The sequence below is a fragment of the Haliotis rufescens genome, unplaced genomic scaffold, assembly GCF_023055435.1.
Source record: "Haliotis rufescens isolate VD_foot unplaced genomic scaffold, xgHalRufe1.0.p SCAF_15, whole genome shotgun sequence".
Taxonomy (NCBI): domain Eukaryota; kingdom Metazoa; phylum Mollusca; class Gastropoda; order Lepetellida; family Haliotidae; genus Haliotis; species Haliotis rufescens.
Window position 1 is genome coordinate 26,670,479 of NW_025963835.1, and position 22,544 is coordinate 26,693,022.

General features: G+C 44.0%; 1 protein-coding gene across 1 annotated transcript in view; it reads left to right on the plus strand.

Annotated features, from left to right (window-relative positions):
• The first annotated feature begins 411 nt into the window (after positions 1-411).
• Positions 412-22,544, plus strand: part of LOC124140200 (mucin-5AC-like) — a 112,763-nt gene continuing 90,630 nt past the window's right edge. Inside the window, exon 1 of the mRNA XM_046507615.2 lies at positions 412-1,563. Within this exon, the coding sequence (XP_046363571.2) occupies positions 949-1,563 (615 nt within the window). The 5' untranslated portion in view covers positions 412-948. The remainder of the gene's footprint in view (positions 1,564-22,544) is intronic.

Genomic DNA, 22,544 nt, shown 5'->3' on the forward strand with positions numbered 1-22,544 from the left:
AATCCCATCAATTTAGGCTGGATTTTTTATACGAAATAGTTTATTTCCAGAAAATGACAGGAAATTAAATAATTTGCAATGGCAAAAAACATCCCCTCCCAAACGTTTAATCAAATTGAGTATATTCTTGTTTATGTTAAGCACAAAGCTTTACATTATAATCTCTCCGTTTCATGTACGTCGGGGTGTTTACATGTGTAAACAGCTGTAATGGGACCTTTGACCCTATATCACCCAGTGCATGCTTTGTTTTAACGGAAGCCCCGTGAGCACATTGCTGTCAGCGCCTGCATAGCGACGCGGGGAAAATATGATTCACTGCGCACTCACTCACCAAAGTTGTTAAAGCGCCCGTAATAGACTCTCGCGTCAATCCGCTCTGCCAAGCTACGGTCAGGCCGCAACAGTCATTGGTATTCCCTTAATGAATATCCATATTGCCTCACAGCGCGTCATGCGTTTAGCATTGCTAATTACCTCATTGATGCAGCAGTGTTGGGGCTAGGGACGGCACAGCCGGGTGTGGAGGGGTTAATGTATGGGGGACCCCGTATTACCGCCTAACCCTGCGGTCATAGTGTGTACTCAGCGATCGTCGGGTCACGTGATACCAACAAACGCTCCGCTGCGAGTGTACAGCCAGCAATTGACAGGTGAGCAGCTCGTTCAGTCGGGCTGTATGTGAAATGGAGTTACTCAGGACAGACTCGGAGTGAAGCGGGTGGATTCTTGAATGGAGGAATACAACACCGCCTTGCTATGGGTCCCCACCGCCTCCCCACGGCTTTCAAGGCGGGGGTGTGACCTGGGATCGTACCCTCGGGCTGCTATATCGACGTGTGTTGTGTGTTGAGGGTATGGTATGGTTGGTTGTAGTATGTATACTATATTGTTTAACGACGCTAGATCGTTATCGATGTGTAATGTGTGTGTTCTAAGGTAGCCAGCATGGAATCGTGTAGCCCTGGGAATGGCAGTAGCGGCATGGGCACGTTGCTTGTACTTCAGCCCAAGTCATTGCGTGGATTCACAACCAGCGATGACTATCTATTTGCCATGAAGGAGGATTTAGCCGAATGGTTCCAAGCGCTGTATAAAATTGATATCAACGCTGAAAATTTCTTCGAGGAGTTGGAAACGGGAGTACTTTTGTGTCGACATGCCAACGAAGTTGTTCAACATTACCGTCTAAGTCGTGAACACGGAGGGGTCGTCCAGATGAAGTCGTACTTCGTCAGGGACGTCCCTGAAGCCGGAGTTCAGTACCGTAACAACGTCAAGCCGGGGACGTTCATGTCGCGCGACAACATTTCCAACTTCTTAACGTGGTGTGTCCATCTCGGTATTCCTGATGTAGTGCGGTTTGAAACCGAGGATCTCGTAATGAGGAAAAATGAAAAGAGTGTTGTGTTGTGTCTCCTGGAGGTGGCGAGGGTGGGGGCAAAGCTGGGGATGTTAGCCCCCACCCTCGTGCAGATGGAAGAGGAGATCGATGAGGAGATAGCGACAGGGGAACCACCCCCTCAGATAATCACATGTGACCTCAAGTCTCTTGACGAACTGGTAAGTGTCATGTTTATCTTGGTTTTATGTGCTGATTTTATGTTTATTACCCCTAAGAGGCCGTTGTACATTCGCTGTGGTTATTCTCTTAATCAATGTGACATTATTCCTCTTGGTATAATTAAGGTGACATTATTCTCTTGGTATAATAACATATAAAGAAGAGTTCAGAAGGTGGCTCAAAGATGGTGTCCCCGTATCGTTCATGCGTAATTAAATGCGTATAGCTATTCAATAGTCTCGTACGTCGAAATGACGTATTGTATCTTACGTCGACATGACGTATAGCTATGACGTATACCTTCACGCTGTTCTATACCTTGATTACAGCACTCGTGTGAGATTGACTCACATTTATTCATTGTTGTAGACATTATGTCATAAATGAATGGCCACAATTGCCTAACTAACTACATGCGCACTGTACGAGCCATAGTGAACGGCAGTTTAGAGCCAAGTTCGTTCATTCATCAGTGTGAAGACCATTTTACTCATTTTGTGTTGGGACAAACACGAACAGGGGTTTAATACCACCCTTCTTCACAGACACACACTCCCAGCTTCTGACTACTATCAAATGAGTACAAGAATTAGATGAATTATCACAGTGACGCTGTGAGATGCGTCGGCAGTGATATGTGTGTTGTGTGTACAATTGTATAAATAACTTGTGTGTGGTTTCAGTGATATCGGCAGTTTGTACATGGTATATTTAGTTCATCCGAGAACACAAATCTGCAAATATGCTTGGTTAAAACACCGTAGGAAACGCTTCACGGAAATGACTTTTGAAAGTGGGGCATGACATTGATTTATACCGCTTCCTTGCACAGCTGCGAATGTCATGAGACGCACGTGCTCCCTGACAACCATGGCTGGCTCCGCCAACTCAGTCATTTTGACAGGGCGATATGTTTACACGTATTTCCGATTAATAACCCTTTTCCACTACCCTAGATTCAATCTGCAGTTTACAAATTTCACAGTTCAGATCCAAGCTGCAGTTTCATAACCTTGTGTACCCTCACTTTGAACGTGGCTCGCATTTCACGAGATGCACGTGCTCGATGACAACAGAGTACACATGCTCGCCACAAGTATTACATCAGGTCCGCCCATCTCGAACAGTGGCGCCCTCTTGCGGTGGATCGTATTACTGCATGTATCTTCTGACAGACAAAACACAGCAAGACCACAGTTGTGTCGGCACCGTCACCCCAAAGCCATTATTTAATGTAGTACATGTTCCTGTTGCAAGCGAATTTGACACTGAAATAAGAAAGGCGTGACTCTTTCTTCACCAGTGTTGAACATTTCGGAAGTGAATGGGTTGTGAAGTTCCACACGGCCGGGCTCCGTCTGACCTGAAGCCAACTACTATCGCGCTATCTTGTACAACCCGTGTTAAATTTCAAAGCAGTTGATTCGTGAAGATTTCATGCTTCAAAATCTGATTTTGATTGACACGTGCGCGTGCCACAGCCAGATGTCTGCATGCAAAAAAAACAAACTTTCTTTTTTAAAACTCTGTTAAGCGACGTTTGTTAATACACAACACGTGGGACTGGATTTATGACGTGAACTAGAACCGAAGCATGTCTAATAATACAGGGGGGCTTCAGAACAAAGGAAAGTTTTAATATAACTCGTTTCCATTACCTCTAAATACCTACATCCCTGAAACGATGCTGCACACGGCAACATCAGCAGTTTGATATTGTCGATAAGGTAGGAAAGGGAATTTTGATGAATCATCTCTTTGAACTTGTTATATTTTTTTTCAAAACAAATACACAAGAGCTTCCGAGTCCGCGCGTTGAGTACACGCATATACCACACAAAAGAAGTTAAAGAACACCCCAGTTTTTCCTTATGTGGGTGTTCTTTGACTTGTTTCAAGTAGTATATATACATGATCTGTTGGGTCCGCGCGTGAAGTGCATCTGCCCTAACAGACGCTACAGCTGGTAGGTTAGTTTGCCTGGAGCGAGATTGTTCTGCGCCACAGCTCAAGTCTAAGAAGATCAACTCCGGAGACCGTTTCTTCTCTGCTCACTGCTGGGGTTTATATTCCGTTTTAATTCTCATAAATACAGCTGTAGTTTAAACTCTCCTAATCGGAAATCCAGCCGTGGAACCGTTGAGAAGTAGCGAGCGGTCATGATTGTAGTGCTATATTCATAATCAGAGCCCTGGGACATCGTGCACAAAGCGACCTCAGCACCGCGACTATTAATCCATGTTTGAGCATGGAAATAGTAATGAATGAATGTTGTTTTACGCTGACGTTAGCAATATGTGTGATTCCGTTACGTTTATAACACTGTAATATCGTTTGTTCTGCAAGGAGACCCAGTGTCTTTTGCATCAACTGTACTTTGTGACTTTGTGGACTGACGTACGATTGTCTAAGATAATTGTGGATTGACGTACGGTGGTCAAAGATGACTGTGGACTGACTTACGATGGACCAAGATGACTGTGGACTGACTTACGATGGACCAAGATGACTGAACTGACTAATGATGGTCCAAGATGACTCTTGACTGACGTACGGTTCAGTCTTTTACACCTCACAAATCCATGAAACATTCGTCTTGAGCCGTCCGCTGGCTATTGCCGGGGTATTGACCAGTGTTTGGTGATTAAGCAGCTTTAGTACATACGTCCTACTGTGTAAGTGGATGACGCAAGGCACAGGATGACTAGTCCGCTTGTCGAGGTGGACCAGGCAGCGCCCTGCTGGTAGAGATTAGATCGGCTAATCCGTAACGAGAGAATTGTTACTGGCTCCTGTGATATTTCAAACAGGAATTAAAGATTAAATTTATTTATTCAGCATACGCTGGCCCATGAAATACGTTTCAATTAAACATCTAAATATGTCCGGTGCACTTTACAAATAAAACGTCAACGCCAGAGAATAACCAGTCTCGATTATCCGACGAAACAGATTCCACAGGGCGTATAAGGCAAGATAGCCGTGTAAGTTATATGAATGGATCTCTGGAAGTCGGTGATGAAACCTGGTATTCAGAAAAAACACACCATTTATCAGGAACACAACGTTATGTCAGGTGAAATGAGATACAATGGGAGTTTAACGTCGCGTTTAAGATTATTGTACTTATACAGCGACGTGTGTGTGTGTGTGTGTGTGTGTGTGTGCATGCGTGCGTGCGTGCGTGCGTGTCCAGACTAACGCCGGCTTTATGGTGTACCCGCCCCTTAATTCCGAGCGCCAGGCAGGGTATAAACAAGTATCATCTTTTAAGATATTTTGGTCATCAGTATATGAGGTGCAAGTATTTGTATTTTATAAAGAGTTGACTGGTATACTGCCTTGCTACTAATCCGCTACTAATCGTTGTGACATCAAACGTTGAACCAGGCCCCTTGGTCATGACATGGCACGGGTAAGTCGCCACTACATACGCTTATTCAGCTCAAACTTAGTCCACCTTTGATTGTGGGGCAAAAGAGGCTCACATCATCACGTGCTTGTCTCCCCGTGGGGAGTCTGGGGCAGAATAGGTCCATCGTTCCTCATGCATATCTCCCATTAGGGATTCTCAGGAAGATTGGGTACACTTTCCCAAGCTTATCTCCCAGTGGGGATTCCGGGGCTGAATATGTCCACAGTACCCCATGCGTGTCGAAAGAGCAGTGAAGGTCGGTCTGTTACAATATGTATGACCTGGTTGACAATGTGTCACTTTACTACGACCGGTGCTCATGCTGTCAACCATTGGTTTGACTGGCCTAGACCAGATTATACACAGTCGGCGACTCGGCGGAGCTGTAGCCGTAATGTTGCTTACTGCGCCTTGAAACAACATAAGCAAGTTAGTATCTTGGCTATTTTCAAAATTGTCTTAGATATCATGGTGTTTTGACGTTAAGGTGACATTGTTTTAAGTCTAAGATACGAATTGCGTACCTTTGCGAATGGCACCGACTCCGTGGTCTAATGGTAGAGCGTCCGCCCGGAGAGCGGCAGGTCCGGGGTTCCATCCCCATCCGCGTCATACCAAAAGACGTTAAAATATGGTACTTGTTGTTACCCTGTCTGGCGCTCGGCATTAAGGGGCTAAAACAAGGACTGGTCGGCTCGGAGTCAGAATGCTGTGTCTGAGTGGGGTATTCATGTTAAATTCAGTGTGATGGCACTATAAATCGGCATCAGTCCGGACTAGTACAAGCAGCCACACATACACGTACATGCACGTCGCTAAACCCCATTTCACCTCACCTTGCGAGTGGCATATGCGTTCCGTATTTCAAACAACGCTTGTAGAAATAGAGCGTCACACACATACACATGATGTCACACTGGAAATTGCGAGCTACTCGGGGGACCCCTGAATAAACATGGATTGCCGTCATTTCTAATTTTCACCGTTTAAAGTTGCATCACATGAGATGCGGTCTCATAACAAGGCAACAACACGTGTACGTTTGGTTAACATTGTTGGCAACAGATGTCGGCTTTAATTGGAAGAAAATCTTCGTTACCGTAATCACTACTCGACTCGTATGTCATACACACCTTCTCCTTTGTCGAGTAGTATGTACTGTAATGTTAGACGCGCGTTTCCAGTTCTTCAGGATTTTGACAGCTTAATTGAATACCACCGTAAGGGTATAGGGGTGTTATTCGGACATACAGTCGAGAGACGCTTTGAAACCGCGTTAGCATTTGAATTCTGCTAGTCATGCATTTCAATTGATATGGGTGACAAATAGCTGCGCAAATATGATCTAAAGCTCTTGAAAAGATTACTGTTTGAAACGACGCTGGTTTGAATTTTTATTGCCGTTGGGTTTGAATTCAACTTTTAAACATAGTGGCGGGTTGTGCAGTTGCTATCTCCAGGCATTCTGTTATGTGTTTTATTGTACCGTCGTGGAATCAAAATATCAAATTTTTCTTCACCGGTAGACTGGCAATAACTCTCGGAAATGAAAATATTATGATGTTTTGTTAAATTGTCTTTTAATATATACATGTAATAGAAAGGAGCCAGGGGAACGCTTCATTTTCAGAAACCTGGAATTAAATTGGGAATTTTCGGATATTGTTGTTTGGGGGTCTGAATGAGAAGTAGAGTCCCCGGTTTTATCACAGCATACCAACTACTATCAGTGAGAGGAAGAGGTTGTGTCTATATGTGGACATTAATTCAAAGACGTATGTGTGGTGAGGTGAAATGGGGTTTAACGTCGGGTTAAAATTATTGCACTTATATAGAGTAGAGACGTGTGTGTGTGTGTGTGTGTGCGCGCGCCTGTACTAGTGTCAGTTCTATAGTGCTAGCTCACTGAGAAACCATGCCCCCGTTTCAACATGGATACCTCACTCCGACACAGTACATGACTCCGAGACGACCAGTCCTTTTATTCCCTTAATACCGAGCGCCAGGCAGGGTAACAAAAAGTTCCATTTTTAAAGTCTTTTGGTATGAAGCAAGTGGGTGTCGAACCACCGATCTTCTGCTCTCAGGGCAAGAGCTCGATCCACTAGACCTCGCCTCATGCAATGGAACTGCAGCCCAGGAATGTGAGGGATAGTTTGTAGATGGGCAGCATTGTACCATGCAGGAGACAGACGCGACTGAGCAGGAACCAACCAGACGCCATGCGACATCTCAACTCCCAACAGTACCACCGCAGAGAGGCTAGACAGTTATATTTCTGAATCAAAGAAGCTGAGGAATTTGTTGACAGTCTGGCACCTTGTTGATGCCAGTATTTACGCAATCAAATTCCAGTCGACTTCCTCATTCCTACTTTTAGAATCAACAGAATACTCACTTCTGACCAAACCCTTGGCCTCATGTCAGAACAAGCCTGTCTATTGCTCAACGATCACGTGACTCAGAATCCCAGCGCAACAATGCCACTGTTTGGAGCAGCATTTGTGAGTGTGTCGTCATCCTCTTCGGTAGAGACGAGGCGGGAACCCAGCGTTCCGTTCCCCCAATGTGATGATTCAGCAGTTCTCGCGATGCTATTTGTGCACTATTTCCTCGCCGGCTCGCATCAAATATCGATCCGCATGCGTAGTGAACTGATAATGAGGGAAGGTTGGTATGTGGAATTACGGCGCATCACCGTTGGCCATGAGAAGTACAGCGGTATTGACAGCAAACATCGACTGTTTTGGGTCGGATATAACGAATAACCAACCTACTTTGAGCGAATCACACCCGAATCATCCAGGATTGGCGTTTGTTATCGTAATGTGAATAACGAACTAGGCACTTGTCGAAGTTATTTGGAAGGTTTTCGTTGCTGAATATCATTCGCTGACAAATATAGAGTATAATCTCTCTCACAGATCCCAGTGCATATATGTAATGAACATGCACCCACGTTCCACTGTCATCTCTACTGGGTGGCCCAGTCGTCTAAGGCGCCGCGATTCGCTGTGCAGAGTTGCGTCCCTTTGGCACGCCAGAAACCTATGATTGTGGGTTCGAATCCCGGTTCGCCCCAATTGTTTCTAGGTTTGTCAGCACTATAGCCGTGCTCGTGGGTTTCACCGAAGTGGTAAACGTCTTAGACCTGCATCACTTCGGGTTTTCCTCACACATTAAGCTGAGACGCCGTGATATAACTGGAATAATGTTAAAAGCGGGGTTAAACCCAACTCACTCACTCACTCATCTCTACTCCGCTCTTGCAGCCTGTACTCTTCCGCTCTCAGCTCCAGATAAGAAACTGGAGTGTTCCTTAATACTCGATAGTTTCCCTGTGGATTTTGCTTTATTTAACTGTACGATAACCCTACGGTTAGTTAGATTGTTTGTTTGTTGTTTAACGCCGCTCTCGCCAATATTCCAGCTATATAACGGCGGTCTGTAAATAATCGAGTCTGGACCACACAATCCAGTGATTGACATCATGGACATCTATCCACGCAATTGGGATACAAGGACATGCATCAACCAAGTCAGCGAGCCTGGCCATCCGATTCCGTTAGTCGCCTCTTACGACAATCATAGTCGCTTTTTATGGCAAGGATGGGTGGCTGAAGACCTATTCTACCCCGGATCTTCACGGTTCGTAGATCGACTTGTGATTGAGGGGCAGGTGTTGTATTTGGGGTAGCTGTTGTAGTGGCGTACTGGAGATGTATGGGGAGGGACATGTTGTAGCGTTGTTAGCTGTTGTGGAGGAACATGACACATTCCCGCGGTTTATTGATTCAGTGCCATCCGATCGCCCCAATATGACGTAGTGTTTTATATATGTAGTCATATATATGCGTTCTATTAGTCACATATGAAACCTGAAAGTGTTGGTCGCTGGCTGGGTCCTGATGTTGTGATACATCACTGGGAATATGAGGGTCTTTTTTTGTGGTAAGGAAGATTAAAAATGTATGATTTCATTTATCTAGGCGTCATTGGATTTCAGGCATCGAATTTACCATATCGTAGTTGAAGTCTGCTCTTTTGGTTACTTTACCCATGTATAGTGTGTGGGGTGGGGTGGGGTGGGGTGTGGCGTGCGTGCGTGCGTGCGTGCGTGCGTGCGTGCGTGCGTGTTTGTTGTTTAACGCAGCACCCAGTAATATTCCAGCTATATGACGATGAGGAAGAGAATATATGGATGTTAACTTCTATATTATGAGGAACACAACGTTTCGGAGTATATGCTTACTCCTTCATCAGGTGAATGACGGTGGTCTGTAAACAATCGAGTATGGACCTGACAATCCAGTGATTGATATCATAAGCATCTACGCAATAGGGACACGATGACATGCATCAACCAAGTCAGCGAGCCTGACGACCCGATCCCGTTAGCCACCTTTTACAAGCATAGTTGCCTCTTACGACAAGCATGGGTCGCTGAAGACCTATTCTACCCCGGATCTTCACGGGTGTGTGTGTACAGGGGTGACACCCCCTTCTCTGGACCAACGTATGGGAGGGTCGCAAAATCGAGATGCACCAGTCAGGACCAGTGTCTCCCACCCCCATCCCCTTCCCAGACAGGGTTAGATGTGTGCGTGCGATGTGTGTGTGGTCGATGTACTTTTCTCTTTTCCCCTCCAAACCCAAACATAACTGTTCCCACACGACGGTACACGTGACAATAAGAAGTAGGCTACCTTACGACATCTCAACTCTTTCGAACCGAAAAATTACAAATCATTACGCTACCCTCCAATACAGTGGGACCGCCTCCGTGGTCTAGTTGTGAGCGTCCGCCCGGAGAGCGGAAGGTCCGGGGTTCGATCCCCGACCGCGTCATACCAAACGACGTTAAAAGATGGTACTTGTTGTTACCCTGTCTGGCGCTCGGCATTAAGGGGCTAAAACAAGGACTGGTCGGCTCGGGGTCAGTATACTGTGTCTGAGTGGTGTATTCATGTTAAACTGCGGCATGGTATCTCAGTGAGCTAGCACTATAAATCGGCATCAGTCCGGACTAGTACAAGCAGCCACACACATACATACACGTGCATGCACGTCGCTATATAAGTGCAATAATCTTGGACGCGACGTTAAACCCCATTTCACCTCACCTCACCTGTTCGCACACGACGGTACACGTGACAATAAGGAGTAGGCTACCTTATGACATCTCAACTCTTTCGAATAGAAAAAAATACAAATCAGTCCGCTACCCTCCAATACAGTGGTTATGTATAAACCATTTACATAATTCATACATAACCGCAATGTCATGCCGACCCGGCCTACATGACACCCGGTTTAGCGTTGGAGGAGTTCTACAACCAGTTCGTGCCGAGAGGGCCTGCACTTAGCGACTGTTCCCACGACGTGGAATGTACATGCAGGGACCTCCAGTCAAATCGCGTGTAAATATCTGTCAACTTTCTCCACGTATGAAAGCAATAACCGTAAGCCTCGATAATAGATTCCCGCATGCCAGCAAACAGGGACTGTAGATCGCACTACCGCTGTTTGTTTCTGTGTAAACATACACCTTGACCTCGATCATGAAGCTGTAATGTAATGAGTTCAGTTCGATCACCTGTATTGATTTATTGAACTCGAATAAGTTTTGTCGAAGGAACCATGTGAGGTTTGTGAATAATTTATGTGCGTTACGACATGACGTTTGTTTCATGTATATATATGATACAAAGGTTAATGTAAATAAATCGTGTTCACATTTGGGCGTAATCGGATGCGTGACATTATTTTGATTTGAAGTTTCATGTATTTTCCTGGGGCGGTCGGGTAGCCTAGTGGTTAAAGCGTTCGCTCCTCACCCGGGTTCGATTCCCGACATGGGTACAATGTGTGAAGCGCATTTCTAGTGTCCCCCGCCGTGATATTGCTGGAATATTGCTAAAAGCGGCGTAAAACAATACTCACTCACTCACTCCTGTATTTTCCGATTATACGTTTGTCATGTGGAGTTCAGGGTAGGTCACGCTCGCATGTGCATTTTAACTATTGCATTGTTTTAAAAACATATGAATGACACCTAAAACTTGAGTGCATTTTGTAAGCAAGTATCGTTTTGAAAACTGGTCTAACTGTAAGGTGTATCCACGTTGTCATGACAACTGAAGAAAGAAGCAAACGAAATGTACCGATGGAATGTCAGGGTTCCGTTGGAAAAAGCGAGCGTATCGCTAAGATGATCGTAACTCCCATACTTTAAAATAGGCTTACGACTGTCTTAACGCTACGACCTCTTTGTGGAACGGGCCTTGGCCTTGAGACGACCGTAAGAATGAATGTTCATGTGACTCAAATCGCCAGCACTTCGTCTCAAGATTCTGTTCCAACGCCAGTGTCATTTTGGAAACCTAGCAGAAGCACCTTTGCTAATTCGATATCCAAGTCATCGGGAATTTCACCTAAGATAACGAAGTACTTGTTGAATACCTCCTGGTCCCTGTGATAGGAGGCATGTCCCGTGATTGACATTGATTGACAGGCATGCCAGGTGTACATATCGACACAGCTGGTGCCCGCTTGGATGAAAGGGGGTTGTAGATTGCTGATGTCAGCTTTATATTAGATGTGCAATGTAAGATGTGAGGCATGCAAACGCGTTCGTCCGGTACGTTAGTTTGTTGCGGAGTGACTGGGTTCGAACCCCACACCGAAACACCTTGTGTTTTAAACTACTGACGTACAAATCATTTCTATTTTCGTGCCGATATTATTTGTTTTTTGACAATTATAACATTTCTTTGTCTACTCTGTTTAGATACGTTCAATCTGCTTATATAACAATTGTCACCTGACACTATTGGGTTTAGCATCTTTAAGTTGATGATGTCAGTCACTGGATTGTGTGGTCCAGACTCGATTATAGCTGAAATATTGGTGAGTGCGGCGTTAAACAACAAACAAACAAAACATCGTCAAGTTAATGGCAGGTAAATGGTTCTAAACATATATAGTCAGTCATGGTAGGGTCACCTGGGTATGTGGGGAGTCAAACATAAACATACGCCAACAAGCGTCAATAGGTCTGTGACAATGTGATTAAGAGTTAAAGAACATGTTGTTTATGCCCAGGTCCCACAGACTGGATGCTTTTGTAAAACAGGGAACAAATGACGAAAAGTGCAAGATTGAATGTGATGGAAAAAGCTACCCAAAACTCACGTCTGAACGCAACCAGTGGTTTAGCCCATGCACGTGCAGTACATGACAAGTAACAGTCAACGTGGGTGTAAAATGGTTCATTCCAGTTCAACTGCACTCTTGGAAGTTGAAAATGCGACGTTTTTTAATACTTTTATCTCGTATAATCAGCGTGACCCCTTGACAATGACGCTAAGAATACATGCCAGGACAACATGGTAACTAAAAATTTAGCCCCTGCAATTAAATGTTCGTCCCGGTTGTTATGAATAGGTCATTATGACAATACAAATCAGTTACAAAGATGATTACTCCACATTTCTAATAATATCGTTCCATAACGATACAGGATATGCATTATGCTTATAGTCATGAAATAACAGTTATATCCATATATAAAGTATCTGGGGGATAATTCCTACTAATTAATAGTGCAAACTGACCATTACAGTAAGGCTATTTACAACTGACCATTAAAGTAAGGCTATTTATAACTGACCATTACAGTAAGGCTATTTATAAATGACTCTTAGACTGAGGATATTTACGTGAATATTGATCGGTCGGTGCCACCTGTGATGATGGTATTCTGTGATTTGTAATTCTATTACAGAGCGTCATGGTTGGAACCCCATACCAATAGACATTAATCATTATTCATGAATTATCGTGATAAAATCTGTCCGGATAGAATTGGTAACATTTAATAGACACTATCATTTTACGCATGGTGTGTTAAATCGTAATAACAATGCGAGACATGTGATTGTCTGTGGATAAATTAAAATGGATGGGTATTCATGGAACAATACCCGCAGAACTAATTCCTATACACATGAGGATGATAATCATAATGGTTGATCAGTATGAATATTATATTAATTTGAGCCCCATATGAAGGACTGGCCCTTTGTCGTTACCCTACTGGGGCGGTCGGGTAGCCTAGTGGTTAACGCGTTCGGTCGTCACGCCGAAGACCCGGGTTCGATTCCCGACATGGGTACAATGTGTGAAGCCCATTTCTGGTGTCCCCCGCCGTGATATTGCTGGAATATTGCTAAAAGCGGCGTAAAACCATAACACTCACTCACTCACTCTTGCCCTACTCGTGCCTTATATTCAGCTTTTTTATATTGTAATATTTTTCTGTTTTTTTTTATGAAACATATAAAACGTTCGGATATATCTCACACTCTCACTGAAATTCGCGGCTTTGAAAAACTGTCACCGTTGGTCACAAGGACACAACAGGTGATTACCTGGAGTTATGCTATCACCTGACAGGTAAATATGTCTTTGATCTTCGGGGCAATGCCGACAGTGAGTTTGAGGGTCACATTAACCTCTTACACCTGTATGGCTTGTTGTTTAACGGTTTATTACAGTGTCTGTGAGCGGAGACTGTCGTGAAGGCGAAGTCGTTCGGACATGTTTATTGCACAGTTTAAAATAGCGAATATCCCCAGCTTACAGCATCAGCATATGGTAACGGTTAACTGTCGTTGCTCCTTCATCACTCGCCACTGTTGCGACATCGTTGATGTCACCATATCGAGTACCGGACGTTCAGATTATATTACATCCCTCTGACACAATGCAAAACGAGAAGCCGATAGTTTATATTTCCTGGGCGAGGGCAGAATCGGGTTGAAGTGAACAAAGTTTAGACGTTACGGTTGAGCCGGTGACATCAAAGGAACCTCCGTGGCCTAGTGGATAGAGCCCCGGCTCGGTTCGACCCCCTGGCGGCGTCAAAACATCAAAGACGCCTCCGTGGTCTAGTGGATAGAGCGCCTGTCCTGTTCCCTTCCCCTGGCCACGCCAAACCAAAGGACGTTAGCATGTGGTACTTGTTGTTACCCTGCCTGGCGGTGGGTATTAAGGGGATAACACAAGGAATGGGACTCGTGAAGGTTCCGGGGTAGAATAGGTCTTCAGCAACCCATGCTTGCCCTAAAAGGCGACTATGCTTGTCGTATGAGGCGACTGAAGGGATCGGGTGGTCAGGCTCGCTGACTTGGTTGATGCATGTCATCGATCCCAATTGCGTGGATCGATGCTCATGATATTAATCACTGGATTGTCTGGTTCAGACTCGATTATCTACAGACCGCGTCATATAGCTGGAATATTGCTGATTGCGGCGTTAAACAACAAACCAGCCAACACAAGGAATGATGAGCTCGGAGCAGTATACTATGTCTGAGAGGGGTATTAAACTGTGGTATGGTATCTCAGTTGGCTAGCACTATAAAACCGGCACGAATCCGGATTAGTAAAAGCAGCCACATGCACGCACGTAGGCATGCCTCCTACGGCAACCAAAGTCGCCTTTTACGGCAGGCATGGGTTGCTGAAGATCTATTCTACCCCGGATCTTCACGGGTCACCTGACATGGATACAATGTGTGAAGCCCAGGTATATCTAGTGTCCTCCGCGATTTTGCTGGAATATTGGTAAAACTAACGAATGCTGCACAAAAAAGGTTCAGGATCACCCGAATCTTTTATATTGCTATAGTTAGCCTGTCATGGAATGACAGATTACAAATAGTAATAGGAAATAATCGGTGGTCTTTTAGCATTTTTAGTTGTATAAAACGAACTCACTCAAAAACGAGGACGATCCTGAAATTCGGATAATGAAATGGGGAGACGCGGGGGTGGGGTGTTTTTTTAAAAATACAAGTTTACATATAAGGGATTGTTAGACACAAAATATTGTTCATCCATTTCGTCGACACCTGGTGTTATTCATGTGGAAGTATTCGTCTGGACAGTTTGCGTCACAACATGTCTTGTTCACTTTGGAAACATGTGGGATAAAATTCTGCATGCTGATATGAAATGTCAGTTTAATATTATTACCCATCACAGGTCCTACGACAGCAGCTTGCATGCAGTAGAATATTATCATCGTAGCTTGTAGGTGTTGTGTGCATATGTGCTATACTACTCATTTACTCGCTAAATGTTGCAATGATGTTTCAATTCCCGTCCCACGCAACGTAATTACGACCAGGTGTGTGTCAGACTACCTTACGCGTTCACTTTTCTGCTAAATATACTACTCAAAAGAAGTTAAGGAACACCCGATTAATCGTTAATCTTTAATTAAGATCGGGTGGTCAGGCTCGCTGACTTGGTTAATGCATGTCATCGATCCCAATTGCGTGGGTCGATGCTCATATCAATCACTGGATTGTCAGGTCCAGACTCGATCATTTAGAGACCGCCGTCATAGCTGGAATATTGCTGAGTGCGGCTTTAAACAACAAGCAGTCAATCAATCAATCTTTAAACTATAATTCTTTGAGTGAGTGAGTGAGTTTGGTTTAACGCCGCTTTTAGCAATATTCCAGCAATATCACGGCGGTATAATCCTTTGAACAAAATATGATGTCCTTTGCGATGTTTTGAGCAGTATATGTGGAATGTGTTTGGATCATGAGTAAGTAAATGCCTTAGCCGCAGTCGGCGATATTTCAGCGCGTGGTTAGGATATGTTTGGAATATTCCCCATTAATTGGGGGCACGGGTGGCTCAGTCATCTAAGGCGCCGCTATTCGTTGTGCAGAGTTGCGTCCCTGGGGCACGCCAAAGACCGAAGATCTTGGGTTCGAATCCCGGTTCGCCCCGATTATGTTTCTAGGTTTGTCAGCACCATACCCGTGCTCGTTGGTTTCACCGAAGTGGTAAACGTCTGAGACCTGCATCACTTCGGGCTTTCCTCCCACATAAAGCTGACACGCTGTGGTAAAACTAGAATAGTGTTCAAAGCTGCGTCAAACCAAACTCACGAAGTAATCTCAGCGCTACGACTGTCGTAGCTCCCAATCTTGCTTCGAGACATATAACAGTCGCAGTGTTAAAATCCTTTATGGAGATGTACCATGGCCTCGTTCTACCGACCCGACATGGGTCAAATGTGTGAAGCCCATTTCTGGTGTCTCCCGCCGTAATATTGCTGGAATATTGCTAAAAGCGGCGTAAAACCAAACTCACTCACTCACTCGTTCTACCGAGCGGTCTTTGTTCTTCGCCTATCTGTATCGGACTCAACACTGCAACATAGTTAAACCAGCCTTAGCGCTAAGATCTCTTTGTGGAGCAGGCCGTAGTACAAGCGAGGAAGGGTGGATCAGACGTCTGAGTCATATGGCTTAACTAATGACGGCTAATCTTCGACATATTGAACCAAAACGTGAGAATGTCTGAAAATGAAACTTGATATTGGGTTTTCAGGCTTTCTAATGTGTTTCTGTGTGTCGACCGGAAGTAGACCGCCAAATACTTCCGTATTACAGAGTACTTGAAAAACTACTTTCACGTGGTGGGGATATCAACATTGGTATTTATACACTTTGTGAGTAATTTGACATCAAGAACAAATTAGTCGCTATACGGGTTGAGTAATAGCTCTGGCATTAGACTAACGAATATAGTTCCCAAAATATAGTTAAGCAAAACACCGGAGTATTAAGAAACCCATAAGTCTCCGAGCAAGAGCTGAGAAGGGGATAGCTATAGGCTGCCAGAGCTGAGAAAGGGACGAGTTTAGGCTGATGATGGGGGTGAATATTGGCTCTGGGGTAGACTAACGCTTAGTCTCTGAAAACAAATAGTTTTAATAGAAACAAACAACATAAAAATTAAAAAAGGAGCCCCATGATTGAGTTGAAAACGTGGAAAATCTAGACTTGCTTCATGTGGATCTACAGCATTACAGCAGGGACAGCGGAAGGGAAATTAATATGGTTCAGGGACTGTGAGACAGACTAGCTGCTACAGTTGAGAAGGGGAGGAGAATGAAAGAGGAATGATTTGCCCGTCGTGTTTCATGAAAAATACGCTCTGGGGTCTGCAGGGACACTATTCTAGCATTGTGAACAGGACGTTTTATTGGTTGATTGAATCTGGTATTTTCTTCCAGCGTATAATCAGGCTACACTGGCACTTGTTAAATCTTATCCTGATCACTTACATCAAAGACGTACACGTAAACATATATTTGTCTTCGCTTATATCTCTATCAAGCGAGGGGCGGTCGGGTAGCCTAGTAGTTAAAGAGTTCGCTCCTCACGCCGAAGACCCGAGTTCGATACCCAACATGGGTACATTGTGTGAAGCCCATTTCTGGTGTCCCCCGCCTTGATATTGCTGGAATATTGTTAAAAGCGGCGTAAAACCATACTCACTCACTCACTCACTCACTCTATCAAGTGAATATATTTCTACAATATCTTGTCCACTGACTCCTCTCTCAATCTCCATGTAAAAGGCTCCTGCTGGTTTTGGTGTGATTTGAACATGCCATGGATTATGCTCTATATACTGAGGGGAGATGTAAATAAACACCCCATCTAATGACATTACTCTCCATCCCAAGCACTCACAACTCACAATCAGCTGGAATATATATACTATAATGCCTACATTGGCGTCGCCGCGCTTCAATGCTCCCCGTGAATGCCATCAGCGGGATCTCGGCCCACATAATGGCACAGTGCACGCTCTGTGATTAAGGGGCCACGCTGAAAATCGCCTTCAAATGGTAGTGTAGAGTAGGTCATGTAAGTCACATGTCGACACTGATAGAGGTTTTGCATTTTAAACGCCAGCGCTGAGTACCCGAGGCGGCGAGGCGGGGATGTATGAACCTTATTATTCTCCACACTTCCGGTATAGCAGGAAATTTAGTGCAGCTAGGTTTGTGATATGTGATGGTGTCTGAAAAATGAAGAGATTATTTTTAGCTCAGTTAAACGTGAACCGTCTAATTGTCAGTGAAGGTTACTTTTAAAATGGTTTGTTTTCTCCATGATGAAAGTACACGTGTTAAAAAAACTATATCACACTGCAACAGAAATAAAACCATGAACAGAGCTCCAGATAAGCTTTTGGTGTTGTGGGTATTTTACCCATGCATTTTAAAATCATTGGGTATCAGTAATTCTATCTGGGTATTCAAATTTCTGTTACCCACTAGTTTTTACACATGTGGGTATTAAAGTTACATATTTAAAAACACTATTCATCTGGTCCCTGCAAACTGGTGCCGTGTGGGTTCGCGAGCTTTATAGGACTCAAAAATACCACGATACTTCCACAAGAAAGTGTGATGGCAAATGATCATGATGTAACTGTCATCGTGGGGTTTGGCAACGTTGACTGAATGCCAGTTTATAATTTCAAAATAAGTTGCTGATTTGCTAATCGAATACGCAGGGTTACTTCACAATATTTTGATGATACGCACAAGTCTTATTTTTGTAGCGTATCTGTAATGTTCGTTGCGTATTTGATACGCTTGGATTTTATTTTACTGCGTATCTCTGCATTTCTGATGCGTATTTTACGCAGATACGCAGCTTATCTGGAGCTCTGCATGAAGTACTTTGTACATTAATAACACACGTTGCTTGAGCTATTATTTTTGTTGAATAAAGTGTTACCGGTGATGATTAAGGGCAGTATTGGTCCCCCAGTACCTCCTTTTAGTCATAAGATTTGTTTGTTTGTTTGTTTGTTGTTTAACTCGCACCCAGCAATATTCAAGCTGTATGACGGCGGTCTGTAAATAATCGAGTCTGGACAAGACAGTCCGGCGATTGACATCATGAGCATCGTTCCGCGCATTTGGGATACGATGACATCATCATGACCACCCGATCCCGTTAGTCGCCTCTTACGACATTCATAGACGCCGTTTACAGGAAGCAGGGGTTGCTGAAGACCAGCCTCGGATCTTTACGTGTCGTTTGTCGTAAGAAGCTCCTAAAGTGGGGATCGGATGGTCAAGCTTTGTGATCTGACTGATCACGTGTCATCGTACCTCGATCACGTCGGTTGGTCAAGCTCATTGACTTGGCCGATGCATGTCACGGTATCCCAATTACCTGGATCGATGCTCATGACATCAATCACTTGACTGTCGATTATTTACAGACCGCCGTCATATAGCTGGAATATTGCTGCGTGTGGCGTTAAACAACAAACCAACAAGGGTACACGTTATCACGTGATCCCTTTACATACACCAACTATGTGAATAACAGTAACTCCGAACGGTCATGCCCGTGCAAATCGTGCACGTTATAGTACTTATACCCACTGGCCGAGTGACATCTGTCAGATCTGGGGTCAGCGGGTTTGCATTTTGTCTCAGATTTCAAGTATGAAAACACTGTTTACCATAAACATATAAACCGACTTTTAGAACTCCAATCAACACCCAAACTGCATACTTGTCTTTGATAGGAGTAAGGGACGACACCAGAGAGGTGATAGTAACCGTATAACGCCTCAACTGTATATTTCAACAACAAAGAACAGAGACCCTTACACAACTCAAACCACTTGAAAATTATAATGACTTATTCAACTAGGCCCTTGACGGCATAATGGGATGTCATTTAGCTTCGTGAGATTTCAAATGTGCGAAAAGCCATGTATGAATGTAACGGTAAACCGATATGGGCTGGGTTTATGATCGATATGGTGTTTGCATGTACATAGACTGTAGGTAAAGCCTCACCTACTGTGTGACGTCATAGACGCGTGACTGAGAAGACAAGCAGATTGGCTGAATGACGCAAAATTACGGAAGCCTTTTAGGGCTATTTCATTTTTTATTTTCTTCTTGAAATTCCAAGATGCTATGTTGAAATTTCCAGTTATTATCTTGAAATTTCCACTTATTATCTTGAAAAGTCAATATGTGTATCTTGAAATTTCAAGACCCCCCCCCCCAAAAAAAAACAACAAACAAACAAAAAAAAAACAACGAAAAAAAACCACCAAAACAACCAAAACAAAACACAACCCCACCCCCCCTCCAAAAAAACCTCCCAAAAAACACACACACGAAAAAACAAATACAAACCCAAAACAAATGGCCCTTAAACCCTTCCGTACATAATACAAGCTTTGCAGTATTTCAGTGAGAAAAGATAACAGCTGGAAGTTAGGTATTGATATTTAGAGCAATAACAAGTAGGTCGGTACACATTAAAAAACAAACGTATGTATGTCGCTGCATGTCTGAATCACTCAACACACAAAGTGTGTTTGTTTTTTAACGCTCAGCAATATTACATCGATGTGATGGCTGTCTGTAAGTAATCGAGTCTGGATCAGACAATCCGGTGATTGACATGAAAAGCATCGTATTGGTCCCCAGTACCTGATTTTTGTCGTAAGATTTGTTTGTTTGTTGCTTAACGCCGCACCCAACAATATTCCAGCTGTATGACGGCGGTCTGTAAATAAGCGAATCTGGACCAGACAATTCAGTGATTGACATCCTGAGCATCGATCTACGCAGTTGGAAAACGAAGCCATGTATCAACCACGTCAGCGAACCTGACCACCCGATCTCGTTAGTCGCCTCTTCCAACAATGAAATCTGAACCAGACAATCTAGTGATTGACATCATGAGCATCGGTTTAGGCAATTGGAGTACGAATACATGCATCTTACAAGCCAACGAGCCTGACTCCCCGATCCCGCTAGTCACCTCTTACGACAAGCATAGTCGCCTTTTACAGCAAACACGGGTCTAGATATCTTAGGAGACACATCTTGTTGGATAATACGTTTTAAATATGTCACCGTACTGGTCTTGTGTTCGAATCCCGTTTCGCCTCGATTATTTAAGTTGCTTTGGACTTATACTCCTATCCTGATAACCTACAGGTATTACTTACATGTATTTACACGACAATTCCGACAATATTTCAATCTGATACAGGCGTCAAGTTGTTTGATTATTTCTGATAATGTAATGGGGCTGAGTTTAGAGCACCTGAAAACTATTGCGTCGTTAAATTGAAACCAAAGTTTAAGACATCAGAGATCAGTCAACTTAACACGCTTTGTACTGAAGCCATAACCAGTTGTTATTAAATCAGTAAATCTCAGTCTGTCGTGTATGGGGCAATGGCCTCTGTGTTTGGTGACCGCCTCCGTGGTCTAGTGGTAGAGCGTCCGCCCGGAGAGCGGAAGCTCCGGGGTTCGATCCCCGGCCGCGTCATACCAAAAGACGTTAAAAAATGCTACTTGGTAAAAATGGTTAAAAAATTGTTACCCTGTCTGGCGCTCGGCATTAAAGGGCTAAACCAAGGACTGGTCGGCTCGGAGTCAGTATACTGTGTCTGAGTGGGGTATTCGTGTTAAACTGCGGCATGGTATCTCAGTGAGCAAGCACTATAAATCGACATCAGTCCGGACTAGTACAAGCAGCCACACACACACATACGTGCATGCACGTCGTTATATAAGTGCAGTAATCTTGGACGCGACGTTAAATCCAATTTCACCTTACCTCACCTCTGTGTTGGGTGTAATTGCTGTAGGGGCATGTCCGGACAAGCTTGACCATTCCGCGACGTCCGCCACTACTCTGATAAGTTCGTTCACTGCCGATGCAGATAAACATATATCATGGGGAGCTGATAGTCGTCGAGTGTTCGTCTGTCCTGATGAAAGTCAGAGTTTGGTTTCCAAACGAGTGGGTTTGCTTAAGTCTTTTGTTCCTTTGGTCGTGGATCAACTCTGTTAACTGACCTGCATATGTCATGCCATGTTTAGGAATATGGATTCTTAAAATATGTTTTGTCCAGTATATTTTACTTGACCGCTGAATATTATCCGAAGCTCTAACGTGCAAGATTATTTTGCCTTTGCGGGTGACGTAAGCTCCACTCACTCACTCATCCACCCAAATTTGTTTGTTGTTAAACTCCGCACTCGGCAATATTCCAGCTATATGACGTCGGTCTGTAAATTATCGAATCTAGACCAGACAATCCAGTGATTGATATCATGAACATTGATCCACGCAATTGGGATACGATGACATGCATCAACCAAGTCCGCGAGCCTGACCACCGAATCCGCTGGAATATTGCTGAGTGCGGCGTTAAACAAAAAACAATAAAACAATCATATAATTTGTAGTATCCCTTTAAGAGTGTTGAGTTCAGCTCCTCAGGCGAAGCGGTACAGCCCACCCTAACAGCGGAAACAAGGCGTCTATCTTATGTAATCAGTGAGGGCTGATCTACATCACTTTTGTTTGTTGAGCTGTTAACTAGGTCACAGACAAATAGAGATGCAGACTAAATTTCCCTACCTTATGTGGAAATCTGAAGAGCACGTCCGACACAGCACCTCCCAGAAGCCCATTCACACAGTCCGCAATTACTTCCGGGTCACCGAAGGTCAATAGGCCAGACAGTTAGGGTTATTGCTATTCAAGCGTCGACTTTGATTTCTGCCGAGCAACAGTTTATGTTGTAAATGGGGAATTTGTTTCGCCGTATGGTGAATGTATTTAACACACGACAAATGGCACTCATCAATGAATAATAATGTCGTGTTTTAAAAGT